This window comes from Hemicordylus capensis, chromosome 6, assembly GCF_027244095.1.
Source record: "Hemicordylus capensis ecotype Gifberg chromosome 6, rHemCap1.1.pri, whole genome shotgun sequence".
Taxonomy (NCBI): Eukaryota; Metazoa; Chordata; class Lepidosauria; order Squamata; family Cordylidae; genus Hemicordylus; species Hemicordylus capensis.
This window is the reverse complement of record NC_069662.1, coordinates 21556849-21572911: the sequence shown is the minus strand read 5'-3', so window position 1 is coordinate 21572911 and position 16063 is coordinate 21556849. Positions and strand designations below refer to the sequence as shown.

General features: G+C 42.5%; 1 protein-coding gene across 12 annotated transcripts in view; it reads right to left on the bottom strand.

Annotated features, from left to right (window-relative positions):
• PPP6R1 (protein phosphatase 6 regulatory subunit 1) overlaps positions 1–12315 on the bottom strand; it is a 74440-nt gene extending 62125 nt beyond the window's left edge. For 4 of the 12 annotated variants that reach the window (XM_053261396.1, XM_053261399.1, XM_053261397.1 and 1 more), the window contains exon 1: positions 11788–11982. In XM_053261396.1, coding sequence (XP_053117371.1) covers positions 11788–11916 — 129 coding nt within the window. In that variant the 5' untranslated portion in view covers positions 11917–11982. The other 8 variants (XM_053261400.1, XM_053261404.1, XM_053261401.1 and 5 more) reach the window with 6 other exon arrangements.
• Between the last annotated feature and the right edge of the window lie 3748 nt (positions 12316–16063).

The following is a 16063-nucleotide window of genomic DNA, read 5'->3' as shown; positions in this document are numbered from 1 at the left end:
TGGGCCCAGGAGAGGTATGTGGGGCTGGGCTCAAGGGAGGGCCTTCTCTGTTGCAGCCCCCTCCTTATGAAACACCTTGCTGTTTTAATTTATGTAAACCTCCTCAAGTCTAAGGAAGTCCAGCAGTCAATAAATTTGTTAAATATATAGCTACTAGTGGGCCCGGGCACAGAGCATCTGTGCCTCAAGCGGGCCCGCCGCCGCCGCCTCCAGCCTCCCCGCGGCCAGGCCAGGACCGCCGCCGCCACCTCCGGCCACATTCACGGCATCCCCGGATCAGCCCAGGGTGGTGATGTACAATTGAGTATCATCAGCATACTGATGGTACCTCACCCCGAAATGACAGATGACCTCACCCCGTGGCTTCATGCAGATTTTAAGAGGCATGGGAGCTATGACTGCACCCTGCAGCATTCCGCAAGTGAGAGGCCGTGGGCTAGAACACTCAACTCCAATGCAAACTGTCTGAAACCGTCCACTAAGGTAGGAACAGAACCAGCTCAAAACTGTGCCCCTGACGATCCAGAAAGATACCATGGTCGATGGTATCAAAAGCCGCTGAGAGATCTAATAGAACCAAGAGAGGTATGTTTCCCTGATCGAGGCTCCAATAGTGGTCATCCACCAGAGCAACCAATGCCGTTTCCGTGCTGTGCCGAGGCCTAAACCCCGACCGAAAAGGGTCAAGAAAATCTACTTCTTCTAGGATTCTCTGTAGTTGAGCAGCAACTACTTTCTCCAAAACTTTCCCTAAAAAGGGAACAACAAAGGAAACAACGATAGGAAAGGAACGTACAAGCGCGACAGCAACTCCTTTCCCCCCCTCGCACACAGAGAGTAATACAGTGAGGACCAGCAGAAAAAACGTCTGTCCTGGAGTGAAGACAGGACCAGAACTGGGCAAGAAGGGGCGGATCAGACGGAGTGGACTGCCTGCTAAAATCTCATTGGCCCTGTCTTGGAGCATGCAGAACTGAACAACCCATTACGTCATGGGTGCCCTCCCCATACACTGGAAAAAGGGAAGGATGGAGATAAGTCTAAAATTATCTAATATCTCTGGGTCCAGGGAAGAAGAATTCAAGAGAGGGTGGATCACTGCTTCTTTCAAAGCTACAGGACACAAAAGCTCTGAACACTGATCAGTAATAGATCAAACTGCCTGTCTGATTTCCAAAACACCACCTCATTCATGAGATCCAGAAACTTGCCTCATATTTTTTAATATATGCATATGTTTTTAAAGGTTAAGATGATCAGGAATCTGAGTCAAGTCAGATTTTGTACAGAATCCCAGAAGACAAACAGCTGGCCCTACTATTCAGCACTTTGGTGACAGGGAAGAGTGTGCCTTCCTCAAAGCCATTATTTTGCTGTACAGATTTCAACATGCACATATATCCAAGTTTAATCAAAGCCCAACCACTCATATTTCATAGTTGGCTTCCATCATATCCCAAGACTAGCCTGCTTTTTTCATTTCTCGTGTGCACCTTGGTGTACAACTTTATAATGTACACCAAATGCCACTAACATTTCTAAGATACCAATTCATCACCCCACATATTTTCCCTCTGACTTGCTCTGCAACACATATGAATGGCTGCAAGTACAGCCCAGATAATCTTCCAACCCCATCCCCTTCAGTTCACAGGATCAACTGAGGTCACTTTCACGACTTCAATGAATTTGGCTGATCGGCCAACTGGTCACAATCCCTTAATGAGTCCTTTGTAAACCTTCCTAGAGTGGCAGGCCAAAAAGCCAGCTTACATGGGCAAAGAAGCAGAGTCCACAGGGTTGAGATGAGGAAGAAAATAGGCAGTTTGTTATGGTCTTAGTGGTATCCAAAATTCAGTCAGGCTAAGGATCTGCCAAAAGCACTGTGGCTGAAGAGAGAGAGGAAAAACAAAGGTCTTGACAGACACCAACACATACCAAGAACAAGGGCTTATGCAGAAATTCACTGGTCTGCTGGAGGTGGGATCCACATCTCAAGCTTCCTGCTCCTACACTCTCCTCTTGTATACATACTTCCGTTTTTATGACTGGATTGTTTAAAAATGTAATATTTGCTAGCTGAGACCTGTCCTTAGGTCTCAGGTGGAAACCCCCTTTTCTACACAAAACTATTTATATACCAGTTTTCAACAAAGGTTTTCCAAGGCAGTTTACACAGAAATAAGGTAAATAAATAAAATGGCTCTCTGTCCCCAAAGGGCTCACAATCTGAAAAAGAAACAAAAGACAGACACCAGCAACAGCCACTGGAGGAATGCTATGCTGGGGATGGGTAGGGTCAGTTGCTCTCCCCCTGCTCAATAAAAAGAACCACCACTAAAAATGTGCCTCTTTGCTCACTTTGCAGGGGACCTCCCCTATCTTCCCCTCCACCTACTATTACAGAGTTTTGAACTACAGTTTTTCTAATCCCCTCATCTTATTCACCCCACTCCAAGCCATTTCTCAGAAAAGAAGTAGGATCACAGCAGACATCCACAAGACCACTTACCAAATAGCATTGAAAGGATATAAATTCAAGCCAATAGAACACATAGTTCTATTAGGTTAGAGCAACTGCCACTCTTTACCCAGCCTCAGTACCTGCTTTCCAATGAAGTCAGACACTTTTTGCTGTGCATTTTGCCCAGCATACAGCCCCCCAATCCATTTCAGACCATCATGCCTGTCACAGCTATAAAGGGTTTGCATATCACACCACACTTGAACTCAAACTGTATACACAGAAGCATGCTGAAATCTGTACAGAGGACTATGCCAAGACCCAAGCCTGCTCTTTGAGGAATCCACTTTTAAATCTCAACACACTTGCCAAATTCTGTACCCAGAAAGCCCAAAATCTACAATCTGAGGGAGTGAGTGTGTGTCCGGAATGGGGAGGGGAGCAGGAAGACAGCAATGCTGCCATTCGTATTCAAAGCTGTCAAGTATTGGGGTTTTACAATGCCCCAAAAATCTCACAGTGACTGGGACGATGGGAAAAATACATCCATACAGATGGATGAATGAAGGAGGAGGAAGGGAAGACAGCAGTGGGGATGAAAGGCCATGAATTGCCTTGAAATTGTTTTAATAGCCACCTTGAGATTGTTTTAATGAAAGGCAGTATAGATATTTAACAATAAACAAACAAACAAACAGTGGCATGTAGGAATCTTACCTCTTGAACAAAGGAAGCACAGTCAGATTATTTCTTTCTATATCCTATGTCTTTAGGAAGACACACTGCCCATGTTTTCAGGCATTTCCCCCCTGCTGTGGAGGCACAACATTAAGGTTGATATAGCAAAGCAGTGAGCTATAAAGTAAAGATGGCATGGGTTAGTGAGAATAAGTTGGAAGATGGGGATATGGGGCTGCATGGAGGTAAGAAGGACCTTTAAAATAAATCTTTTTAAAAGGCCCTAACTAAAAAATAAGCAAAATAATATATCTTGACAACAAAAGAGTCCTGATGGATTACACCCAACATCCATCTAGCCCAGGGTTTTGTTTGCAACAGCAGTCAGCTAGATCTTCCCAGGAAGCCCACAAGCAGGGCATGAAGATACCAGAACATCCCTGCCTATGTGCATCTTGACACTCAAGAAACCCCACAAGGTTGGTGAGGCAGGTCTTTCTTTGCAGAAGCCATGTCATTCTCTCTCAGGAAGAATTATTCTTGTAATAATTCTAATAACAATAATAGTAATAGTAGCTTCCATTGATGTACCTAAAGCAGACTTTAGGCTAGTGGGTCTAGATTTCCTGATCTACACCTTTTTTTTTTTAATTGGCATAAGGGGAACAGTTAGGATGGTGATGGGAAAGGGGCAAGGTGCATGAAGAGGAGATACTTTTGAAATGTGGTAGCACTCCTCAGCCATGGTGATACATAGATACACTAGACCATAAAGTTTAGAAATCTGTTCTTTACAAAAAAAAGCAAGTCAAGGTCCCCTTTATTCTATATATGCCATAGATTCTGTACTCCCTCAACCCTCTCTAACTTCGTAAACCACTTTAGCTAAAATTTGCTTTAGAAAAGTGTTATTAAAATACTTTAAATACATTAAATGTACCCACCACTTCTTCAAGTGCAGATCAGATACCCTACTTAGGAAAAGACCATGTACAGTTAACTAGTACTGCACTGCACCTTTTAAAAAACCAGGATTCAGAAGAGCTATTTTTCCCCACATACATGCAGAACCTATGCTAGTCTTTAAGCCCTTTGTTTCCCCATAGAGCTGTCCATAGTACCAAAGACATTCACACAGATTTCAAGACAACCTTCTAAAGCACTGGCTTTCATAAGAACATAAGAACAGTCCTGCTGGATCAGGCCCAAGGCCCATCTAGTCCAGCATCCTGTTTCACACAGTGGCTCACCAGATGCCCACCAGATGACTATGCCCTCTTGCCTGCTGTTACTCTCCTGCAACTGACTTGCTATCTTCAGCTGGTCTGCCAAGAAAGCCCTGTACATCTTCCACAGAATCCTTTACATATTCCAGAAGATGCTGGAGTATATTTTAAGGCACATTCATTCCACACAGGCCTACTAAGCTTCACTTCGAATGTTAATTGAGCACACCCAACACTCTTCTGTGACTATGCATAAATCACAGATAACGGTAAGCAAGGGGTCTTGTCGGGAAGCTTAAGTACTAGGTCTGATCTCCCAATAAGCCTTCAAGGAGCCCAAGAGTTCCTTGGACCACTGTTTGAGCAGGGCTCTTTTGCAAGGCTCTTTTGCAATAACAAGTCCGAAAGTTAGTAGCGTACATATGTGTACAGTACTTGTCCACCCATACCTACATTCCTGTGGGACAAAGGAACAAATAAAAGTTTGCTACAGTTTTCCTACCTAGTCAGATGAAAGCAATTCTTATTTGCCACAAACAATATTTGCAACCCTGCAGTTATTTATTAAATGCCAACTATTACATTTTAGCAAAGCACTCTTTGAGGGGTAAGGAAATGGAGAGGTTGTCAATATCACCAATTCTCAAATTAAGGACTTTGTGTGCACAAGTATGTACACATACAGAGCACAGTCTTGGCCAATATCACTTCCCTCACTGTCAAGTCATTCCTGCCATTCAAAATTATTCAGCTGTAACACTTTGCTTTCTATTTTTTTTTTTTACCGTCTAATGAATCCTCAAGTACCTAGTGTTCATTTCTTCCATACATTTTTATCCCATGCCTTTCCATTACTAAATGCTCAAGGCATCTTTCAAGGATTATAACAATACATAATCATATATTCATAAAGAGTTACCCATCATGTACAGAAATTACTCATTTCATCAGACCACCATTTACTAAATGACTTGGGGCAAGTGGCTGAGATGCAAACTGGATCAGTCCATCACTCAATCCAAGCCTCCCCCACTCCTAGAGTGCTATCCTGAATAGGCAGGGCCTGCAGCTATAGCAGTTCTGGGTTGCATTTATCTAATGAACAAAGCCAAGTCCCAGCACCATGGCTGCACTAATAGCTTACTCTGTTATCTAGCTTTCAAAAGGACAGGATAAGAGATACACCAAGGATTCTAGTCACCAAAAGTGCTGTAGTTGGTTCCTTGTCAGGGTAATGGTATTTGCATACCCATACAAGTGACCATATATACTTCATTTATTCAATCTATTAACACACACACTGGGATGTTCCCCACATTAGGCAGGGCAAACACAGATCTACCGCCAAGTCACCAAATCCTGACTCTCACTGGTGTGCAACACATCTGTCAGTCACATTGGTGAACACTAAAAATAATGTGCAAAAGGAACATTAATGACCAGCAAGCAGCTCAAAATATTATTCAAGGGTATGTGCCCGAAACATCAGAAATGCTTTGCTCATGTAGGCAGGGTTTAGGAACACAGGAAAAGCCTTTGGCCCATCTAACTCAGTATTGCCTACTCTGACTACAGCAGCTCTCCAGGCTTTCAGGTGTCCTTTCTAGCCTTACTTGGAGATGCCAAGGACTAAGCTTGGGACTTTCTGCATGCAAAGCAGATAGTTCAATACTGATCTATGGTACCCCCGACCAACCACCTTGGGACAGCCACCTTTGAATTTTGATTCAACACACAAACAAAGCCTGTGTCAAAACATGGTTTCAGTTAACCATCCCAGAAAGATTTCTTTAATGCTGCTGGCAATGATCAGAGGTTTGCAGATGGAGTGGGCACTTCCTTACAACACATCTGCATTTAAACTTCACAAGAGGTGGCATGCAGCAATACAATGCTAATCAACAGAAGCACAGTCTCACACATCTGGCACTTGTGCAACAAAGCCTTATTACTGTCTACTCAATCAGCAATGGAAGCATGTATTATTCCTGCTCCAGAGCAACCCTGCTGCGGAAAATAAAGGAGCTGGGATCCTGGGCTTTCTGTCAAAGGCACTAAAAGAGTAGCTTTGTTGGGATTTCAAGTCTCTTATTTCAATTACTTCCTTATGTGCTGATTGTAGCAGTGGGATTAGCTCAATGCCTCTTCTGCTAAAACTGTCAAGGCAGGCTGCAACCAAACACCTCCTAGAGGTAACTCTGACTGTGTAGCTCAAAGTCTTGAAACAGAATTTCAAGAAGACTAAAATGTAAACAAAACTCTAAGTTGAGATCTATAAAACTCTCCCATGTAAGAAGAGAAAAAGCTCATGTCTTCTCAAGTTTAACTGAAGACAGACTGGTGGGATCTTCTTTTGCCTTGCCCTTTACAGTAGACAGATCAATGGAAAGGGGAAAGAGCAGTGTCAGAGTTGGTGTCTACTTTAATCTCCCAAATGGATAACAACCACAAAGGGGGAAAGCTATTATATAAATATATATAAAATCAGCCACAGACACCTTTACTGACTCACCCCACCCCACCTACACACCCTTTCTCTAAACCAAGGAAACTGTTGTGAAGGTTGGAAGGAAAGGAGGAATACATACTCTCCAAAGCTCTTTGGTATAACTAGTGAACATACTCTTGGTCTCAACGTAGAAAACATTAGTTCTCCCCTTTGCTAAGCATGGTCTGCCCTAGTCTGCTTTTGAATGGGTGACTACATGCGAGTGCTGCCTGATGCAAGATATTCCCTTGGGGAATGGGCCTGTAGTTCAGTGGTGGAGCATCTTCTACATGCAGAAGGCCCCAGGTCCACTCTCTGGCATCTCCAGATAGGGATGAGAGAGACTTCTGCCTGAAACCTTGGAGAGCCGCTGCCAGTCAGTGTAGACAATACTGAGCTAGATGGATGAATGGTCTGACTCGGTATATGGTGTCTTCCTATGTTCAGTTCTTGCACTGTGTGCTCTCGAAAGCAACACTGAAAAAATGCAAGCCTTCAGGACTGAAGTAATATCCAGATTATAAAGAAAAAAATAAAAGAAAGCCATCTCATACTTCAGAACTCACGAGTTCCTAAGTCTCATTTTCAAACCAAGGGCCTGTTCTTTGTAGAGGGTGCAGCTAACATCATAACATTTTATTTTTTTCATAACTCTGGAACTATGATAGATATCATTGTCTTCTTTGGTGCAGGTAATGATAAATTCTTGAGTTTCAAGACATGGAAAAGGGGACAATTCAGGAACACTGCTATAAAGGAGTTCTACTTTAAAAACAGATTCTCCATCATTGCTGCACAAAGAGTACTGAGGATTCCACAGGCCTCATCAAAACATGTCATCAGAAGATGCGTGTCCAGATTCCATAGCTGCAGTGGGTGGCAGACATTTAAATGATATTTTTCATAAATAGCCTGTAAGCAGTATTTCTTTGAGTTGATGATTCTGAAAATATGTACCAATTTGTCAAACCACCAGCATTATTTATTTATAAATAAAATGGGTTTATGACTTTTGCCATAACCTGTATTTGGAATCTAAATTCAAGAGCTTCCGCAAAGAAGGGCAACCATACCATCAGTTAGGCATATATATTCTCCATCTGAAAAACGCAACATCATAATGACAATGTGGAAATTAATTACGTTCACAAGGCTTTGCTCAGTTGTATCCAATACACACAACATACCACATAATATAGGCAGGCAAAATCAGCTATGTCCCCCTGAATCTATGGTTTGCAATATGCTGAGCTAGATGAGCATCACAGCCTCATTTCATCACTAGATTAAAGTTAAAGCCTTCTGATGTTGTGCTATTGCAATGTCATATTGCAAAAGCAATTCTTGAGAAACAATAGGTCCTGACATTTGGTGTATCTGCCTGGCTGAGAAGCCAATGGAACAGAACTACCACTGATAGGATTATGAATGAAACTGACTTTTATGCAGAATCCCCCACCCCCGCAAATGAAATGAGTAAGGAGAAGACAATGATCAGGTATGACTACATACGCATATCTCTTTCAACAGAAATCTCTCTGTACTTCATCGCATAATACTATAGTACAGGAGACCCTTGTTATCAGTGGGTTGAGATTTCATATATTCGTGGATGGGCGTAGAGACCCCATTTATCTGCAGCATGAAATAATGGCAATTTCCACCTATCCATGGTTCCTGAGTGGCCGGAAATGACTTGCAATGGCATTTCTAGAAACCATTTTGAAGCACAGAGCCATTTTGTTGCTCTTTTTTGTTTTTTAAAAATTTTTATTTCGCTTTTAAAATTTTTTATTGGTTTTTACAATATCTTAACAATCCCGTTACATCTAATTAAGTAAATATTGACTTCCCACTCACCAATCTGCACGATTCATTAACTATACAAGTCAACCATTGTTATAGTAATTCAAAACATATATCCTACACATTGCAAACTTGATTTTACTCTACCAAATCTGCTATTATTACTAAATTTCAAACCTGCTGAAAGGTCCATATTAGAAAAATAGTTCTTTAAGTATAGTAAGAATGGTTTCCAATCTTTAAAACATTCCAAGTTTTCATCCCTTATTAGTACTGTAAGTTTTGCCATCTCAGCATATTCCAAAATTTTTATCAACCGATCTTCTTCTGAGGGCATTTCCTTGTCCTTCCATTTCTGCGCATATACTATTCTGGCCGCTGTGGTTGCATAAATTAAAAATGTTAAATTTCTTCTGGAAAACTCTCCTTGCGTTATTCCCAGCAGGAAAGATTCTGGCCTCTTAGGAAATGTCATTTAAAAAATTTTCTTCAACTCATTATATATCATATCCCAAAAGGCCTTTGCCTTCCCGCAAGACCACCACATATGGAAAAAAGTTCCTTCGCAATGTCCACATTTCCAACATTTGTTTGGAACATTTTTATACATTAATGCTAATTTTTTGGGGTGTCAAATACCACCTGTACATTATCTTATAATAATTTTCTTTTAAAGTATAACATGCAGTGAACTTTAAATCCATTTCCCATAATTTTTCCCAAGCTGCCATATCTATATTATGACCCAGTTTTTAAAAAGATTTTAGACAAAAAATAAGAAGTCTGGAGGACAATAATGGAGAACAAAGTACTGTGCTTTTCTACCCTTATTTCTGCCCCTCCCTTCTTTTTTTAAGCTCAAGGAAACTACCCTCCCCAAACACTCATAGAATTGAGGTCTCTTTAGTCACCGTTTTGTTATCCACAGAAGTTGGTGGGAATGGAAACCCACCCCACCCCCCACCCACCCCCGAGAACAACAAGGGCCACCTGTAGAAGGGACCACTGGCTGTAATTCCAGTGCCCTCTACCCAATTTCCCTATGCCAGAGTTCCGCTTGCACCACCTCAAACCCATGCTGTTCACAAATTGCAGCTGGTCTTTATTTATTGCTGTCCAGACATCCTTCCTATTAATCTCTCCTCTCAGCACAAGCTTCGTGCCCCTCTTTCTGGAGAGTCAGCAACCCAATTTCAGAAACAAGCCAAGTGCCTCTCATTTACTTTAGACCATACACAGGATGCTCTGATGACTTATTTGCTTAGAAACCATTCCTTAGTCAATAAACTAGCTTTCTTGCAACCACATTTTCATGAATCAGCACGTTCTGATTTTATTTATTTTACTGACAGAGAGGAAAGGAACCGAGAGAACATCAGGACCACAAAAAGTAAACTCTGACATGCACCATGAGTTAAGAGACAAATAAATCCCACATCACAAGACAAAGTGGAACCCATTCTAGAACCCTGCTTAGAAGGTTCACAGGAAGTAAGTTCCTGCCCACAATTAGATGGGTAAAAATTTCTTTCTAGAGATGTACAAATTCTCCTTCAAACAAGCAAAGGACTAAGATCAAACATACACAGCTTACATCAGAATCTATCAGTCAATTCCTCATTAACCCAAAATATGCTTCAACTAGCCTATGAATATGAAAGCAAAATCCACCCTTCAACATGGAAACAAAGCCAGCTTCACCCACCATCCCCATTTCTACTTGTAGCTACCTTAGGGAGGAAGCCGATGAGTTAAAGTTAACATATTTTCTGCATTAACACTTTCTATCCAAGTCCCTGACTGATGTAACCAACTTATTCACACACACACACACACACACACACACCATCCCTTCAAATTTTCATGCACTCATAATGAAAATTGTGACAGGAGAAGACAAAGCAAAACCCCTACCCCAGACGACAGCACCTGCAGGCTTCTATCCTGAAGTGCGCTGTGCATCTACTATCTCTCTGACTTAATCTATACAGAACTGGCAATTGCAAACAAGAGACTGCAACACGTGCAGAACGGAGCAAAACCTGTCAAGATTTTGTGGCTCAACAGAGAAAGGAAAGGTTAAGGAAGCAGGTAATTTAAAAAATGGGCAACAACCACAAGTCCGATGAAACAGCATGACACAACCATATAAGTAAGCGTGCAGAAGGGGGAAGGCCTGGGAGATTGAGCCTTTTGGAAATGTATCTATGAAAGGGAACACAGGGTCATAGCAGCTAGGTTATTCAGAGTCAGCAGGGAGGTGTCAGGGGTCCATCTGTACTCAGTTATCAGAGCTCAGTTTATCCATTAACACACACTAACCACTCTTTTGTACACAGCAGGAAAGAAAAAGAGCATTATATAATAAGGGTGGATGCTTCCTTAATGCATGTGACAAATGTTAATTTACATTAGTGATCGTGAGGAACAAACTGCAGGGTAGCAATTATCCTGTGCACAGCATAAGTAGTATACAGAATGGGTACCAGTGGGTGCTCCAGTGGGAAACTACCATCAAGGAAACAGAAAGGATTTTGAAGGGGCTGGAAATTGGGAAGAAAGCACACATAGGGATACCCTTTTATTGACAGCTAATCAAATCCAGAATACAAAAGTGTGTGTGCATATGTGTATTGTCACTAACTTACATTAAAAAGCACACATGAATTCTCTGTCAAGAGGCTAACATTTGAGGCAGTGCATCTTTTAAAAAGACCATTAATGCTTATTTGGACTGGGTTTGGGGACTTTTTTTAAAGCTTGAGTTTTAAGTTTCCACTTTGGAAACTCTGGAAGTTTCCGTTTCCAAATTGGGGTTCTGTTCTGTTCGATTCTGGCTTAATCTGAGCTTTGGGGGACTACAGCTAAGACCAAACTATGCGGAGAGGGAAACAACGTCCTCGTCTTTCACTACTTCAACACCCACCTTCAGCTGCAAGTACCAGAGAGGCAGTAAAACTGGTGCGATTGCTTGCTCTCCCCCCCCCACCGCCAGGTAAGTTAATATACTTTACAGCAGTTCATAACCAAAGTTTCTGAATTAACGTGCACAACGAGAGCCTGTGTGGAGGAGGAGGAAGAGGGGGAGACTAGTGGAGTTGGGGGAGAAGGAGGCGGCTTGTTACCTGATAGGGAGGAAAAGGTGGGCCTCCATAGGAATTACGAGGCGGGGAGAGGAAAGGGCAGAAGCCAAACAAGGGGGTGCAGAGCACACAGGGAGGGGGGACCAGGGATACGGGGGGAGGGTCTCCCATAGGGAGCTCTAAAATGGCGGCAGCTTCCTTCCCACATAGCTCCTCGCCTCCCCCCGCTCCTCTCCCCCCCCGCTCCTCCCGTCAACCGCTCTCACCGGGCTCGCGCCCCCTCTTCGCTCGCGGGGGGTCGATCTCTCTCGCGCGCGCTCGGCCTCCCTTCACACTCTCTCTCTCTCGCTTTTTTTTTTCCCTCTCTCACCACCGCGATCCCACAATCCACCGCGCGCGCCTCCAGCGGCTGACCTGCTGTTTCCTGCTGCCGCTGCTCTCGCCTCCTCCCGATCGGCCCCGCCCCTCGTTGCTCTCTTCGCGCTTGGCCCCGCCTCAATCTTCTCGCTCTCCCCCACTTTGACTCCTCCCTTCTTCTCTCCGTCTATTCGTTGCCTACACTTCCTCCGCCTCGCCTCCGGCCTACATCTCGCGTTACCTCTCTCAACCCCTCCCACTTATCCCCTCTCCTTTCGCTTCTTCGTTTCATGAGCGAAGGAAGACGAAAAGCAGCCGCGCATGCGCCTCACTCTTCTTTCCTCCTCTTACAGCTTGACCCTGATCCTGTGTTTATGTTTGTTCGGAATTTCATCTAGCTCAGTTCGGGTGCCTGCTGTTGGGGTCGGGACTTGAGAGGCGAAATCCTGGATTTACTGAACACTGTGAAGTTAAATTTTAAATTTATTCTTTTTGGGTTTTTTTTTAAACAGACGGGCTCTACCTATATGAGTGGTTTACTGCAAAAAGAGGTTATAGCTGTTTGTAATTTACAGGTTAGTTCAGAAAAGTTACTGAATATTATACTGTATTGCTGAACTAACCTGTAACAAACAGCTTTGATTTGTCCATTTAACAACAGAACATAAGGGATATATGGCTCAAGTCACACAGACATATGTGAAAACAGAAACCAGACCAGATTCAAGCCATCCCTGCCAAGGCTGCATTTCACACCGTTTACACAGAATGTATTCTCTGTCATAGGCATGGAACGCCTGCCATCAGATCCGAAGCTGATCTGATATTAGAAATGCCACCAATCCAATAATTCCTTAGAGACATAAATTCAGTCTGGTTTTGATCTTAATTTCTGTTGTCATCAGTCTGTAAAGCTTTACTGCTGCACAGTTGATAAACTAAATCTCTTATAATTCTATTGATTGATTAAGTGCCATCAAGTCAGTGTCGACTCTTATTTGTTTGTTTATTACATTTTATATCCCGCTTTTCCTCCAAGGAGCCCTGAGAGGTGTACTGCATACTTAGGTTTCTCCTCACAACAAACCTGTGAAGTAGGTTAGGCTGAGAGAGAAGTGACTGGCCCAGTCTCACCCATCTAGTTTCTCCAGCACCAAAGTTCAAAAGTGTTAGTGCTTTTTCTATCTTGCTTTTGCATCCATACCGCTTTTGCATCCATAGAGTATCATGGGGAAAAACATTGTCCGAACGATTCTAATCTTCATAGGTATAGACACGTCACGGCATCTAAATATCCTTTCCAAGGCCTTCATTGCAACCCTACCAAGTGCTAATCTGCGGTATATTTCTTGACCGCTGGATCGTTTACAGTTGATGGTCGATCCTAAAAGGTAGAAGCTATCCACCACTTTAATGTCTTCATTGTCAATTCTGAGGCTGATTGCTGTACCCGTTGCCATCAGTTTAGTCTTCTTGACATTTAGTTGTCCCATTTTTTCACTGTGCTCCTTGACTTTCATTACTAGAGCTTGCAGGTCATCCGCATTCTGAGTTATCAGAGTGGTGTCATCAGCGTAGCGCAAATTATTGATGTTTCTTCCTCCAACTTAAAAACCATGCTCATCTTCTTCCAATCCAGCTTCTCTCAGTATATGTTCAGCATATAAATTGAATAAATTAGGAGAAAGTATACAGCCTTGTCTTACTCCTTTGCTGATCTGGAACCAGTCTGGAACCACCATGTTCCACTGTCTGGACTGGGGCTTCCTGTCCTGTGTATAGGTTTCTCATGAGAACGACGAGATGTTCTGGGACACCCATTTTCCTAAGGATATTCCACAACTTGACACTGGCAAAGCAATCAAAGGCTTTTCTGTAGTCAATGAAGCACATATCAGCTTATTTCGGTATATTCTATACCAGGGTTTCTTAACCTTGGGCCCCCAGATGTTGATGGACTACAATTCCCATGATGGGAGTTGTAGTCCATCAACATCTGGGGGCCCAAGGTTAAGAAACCCTGTTCTATACAATGCACTAAACCACCCATACAGTCCCAGACCAGGCCTCTGTTCTGTGGCCTTGGTTTCTCTTCTTTAACACCATGTAATGGTGTGTGGGTGATAATACTGCAGAGAGCTAGGCCAGAGATCTTCCCTCCAAGAATGATTTCTGCAGGTGCCTTTGGACTTTCTTCCAAGCATGCATATAAACTGAATGAACTAAAAAAGTAAATAAAATAGGGTTGTAGCCTTACTTTCACTTTTCTGTCTTACCTCATCTTTCCCTTCCTCTTCTGCTCTTCTATCAATTGCACTGGAGATTTATTGAAACACTACAAAACATTTTCATAAATAAAACACTGATTCCTGCTAATGTGAATACTTGTGCTCTTTATCTTGTACACATTTGAGCTTTTCATGGAAATGTTACAGACATTTCATGGCCTTTTGAGTCACACTGTTCACACTTTTAAGGACTGTTTTCCTTTAGGAAAGTAAGTTTATGAGATCACCTGGCATTCTATGTGTGTGTCCTTGTGTCCCCCAGCCCCACCCCATCAACTTTGCAAGTCCTGGACCAATATGAACCAAATTGGGTACAGTTGCAGGGACACCTTGGGACACCTCAGTGGCATAGTTTGGGATGATATCGTCCACTCCATTCAAGATAGCAGACATATGATAGCAACCAAATTTGCTACAGTTGAAGGAACACATAGGGGCAGCTCAAAGGCATAGTTTGTGATGATGTCCCAATTCAAGATGGTAGACACATGAATGTTTGAGGTGCAAGTGGGCTAACTTGTGAACTGCCTAACCGATTTGGACCAAATTTAGTCCAGTTGTAGGGATAGTGAAAGGAAAGTTAGCAGATTAGTTCCTAGCCAACATTTTGTGCAGCTGATGACATGGGCTCTAGCCTATGAACTTTTCTACCACCAGAAATCTGCTAATCTTTATGGTGCTGTGAGACTGCTTGATATATTTTCATTGATTTATTGTCTCTAATGCTTTCTTCTTCTTCTTTTGGAGTGCTTTTTTGGTTGGTTGGCTGCTCCATATTGTCATTTAAACAGAAAATACATTTGACTTGACTCTTATGTGTTTACAGCACTGGTTGATGTCTATTGGTACAAGTGACCGACCTCCCACGAACTCCAGCCCTGAAGAGGCATAATTAATATTGATGTACTTGTTATGTATACAATTAAAACAATTGTATACGAACAATTGTAAACAATCTTAACAATCATGTTAAGATTGTGTTCCAGTAAAATGTGTTGCTATATTTAAAAAAAAACAACTTTAAGTAATCAAAAATAAGTTACAAAAAATAATATTACAAAATATATTGGGGGGGGGGATTTCAAGAACAGAACCAAATAAGATGGAAGAGACAAACCAAGTCCAGTGTGGAAATGATCAAAGGACCTGGGTATGTTTAGCCTGAAGAGTAAGCGGAGATATGATAGCCATTTTCAAATATCTGAACGGCTGTCACATAGCCAAATAGATTTGTTTTCTTTTGCTCCCGAGGGCAGGACTAGAACCAACAGGTTGAAATGACAACGCAAGTTTAGTCTAGACATTAGAAGGAATTTCCTAAATTTAGAAGTTGTTCAACATTGGAAAAGTCCTCCTTGTGCAGTGGTGGGTTCTCTGCTGGAGTTTTTCAAACAGAGGCTGGATGGTTATTTGTCAGGAAAGCTGTGGCAGTTTCTGCTCTGAGCAGGGTCTAGAACAGGGATTCTCAACTTGGGCCCCCAGATGCTATTGGACTTCAACTCCCATAATCCCCAGCCCTAGTGGCCTTTGGTTGGGGATTGTGGAAGTTGAAGTACAATAATATCTGAGGACCCAACGCTGAGAATCTCTGGTCTAGAAGACCTTCATGGTCCCTTCCAATTCTAAAATTCTATGACATTACTTCTGCTACCACCAAAACAGAAATGCAAGTC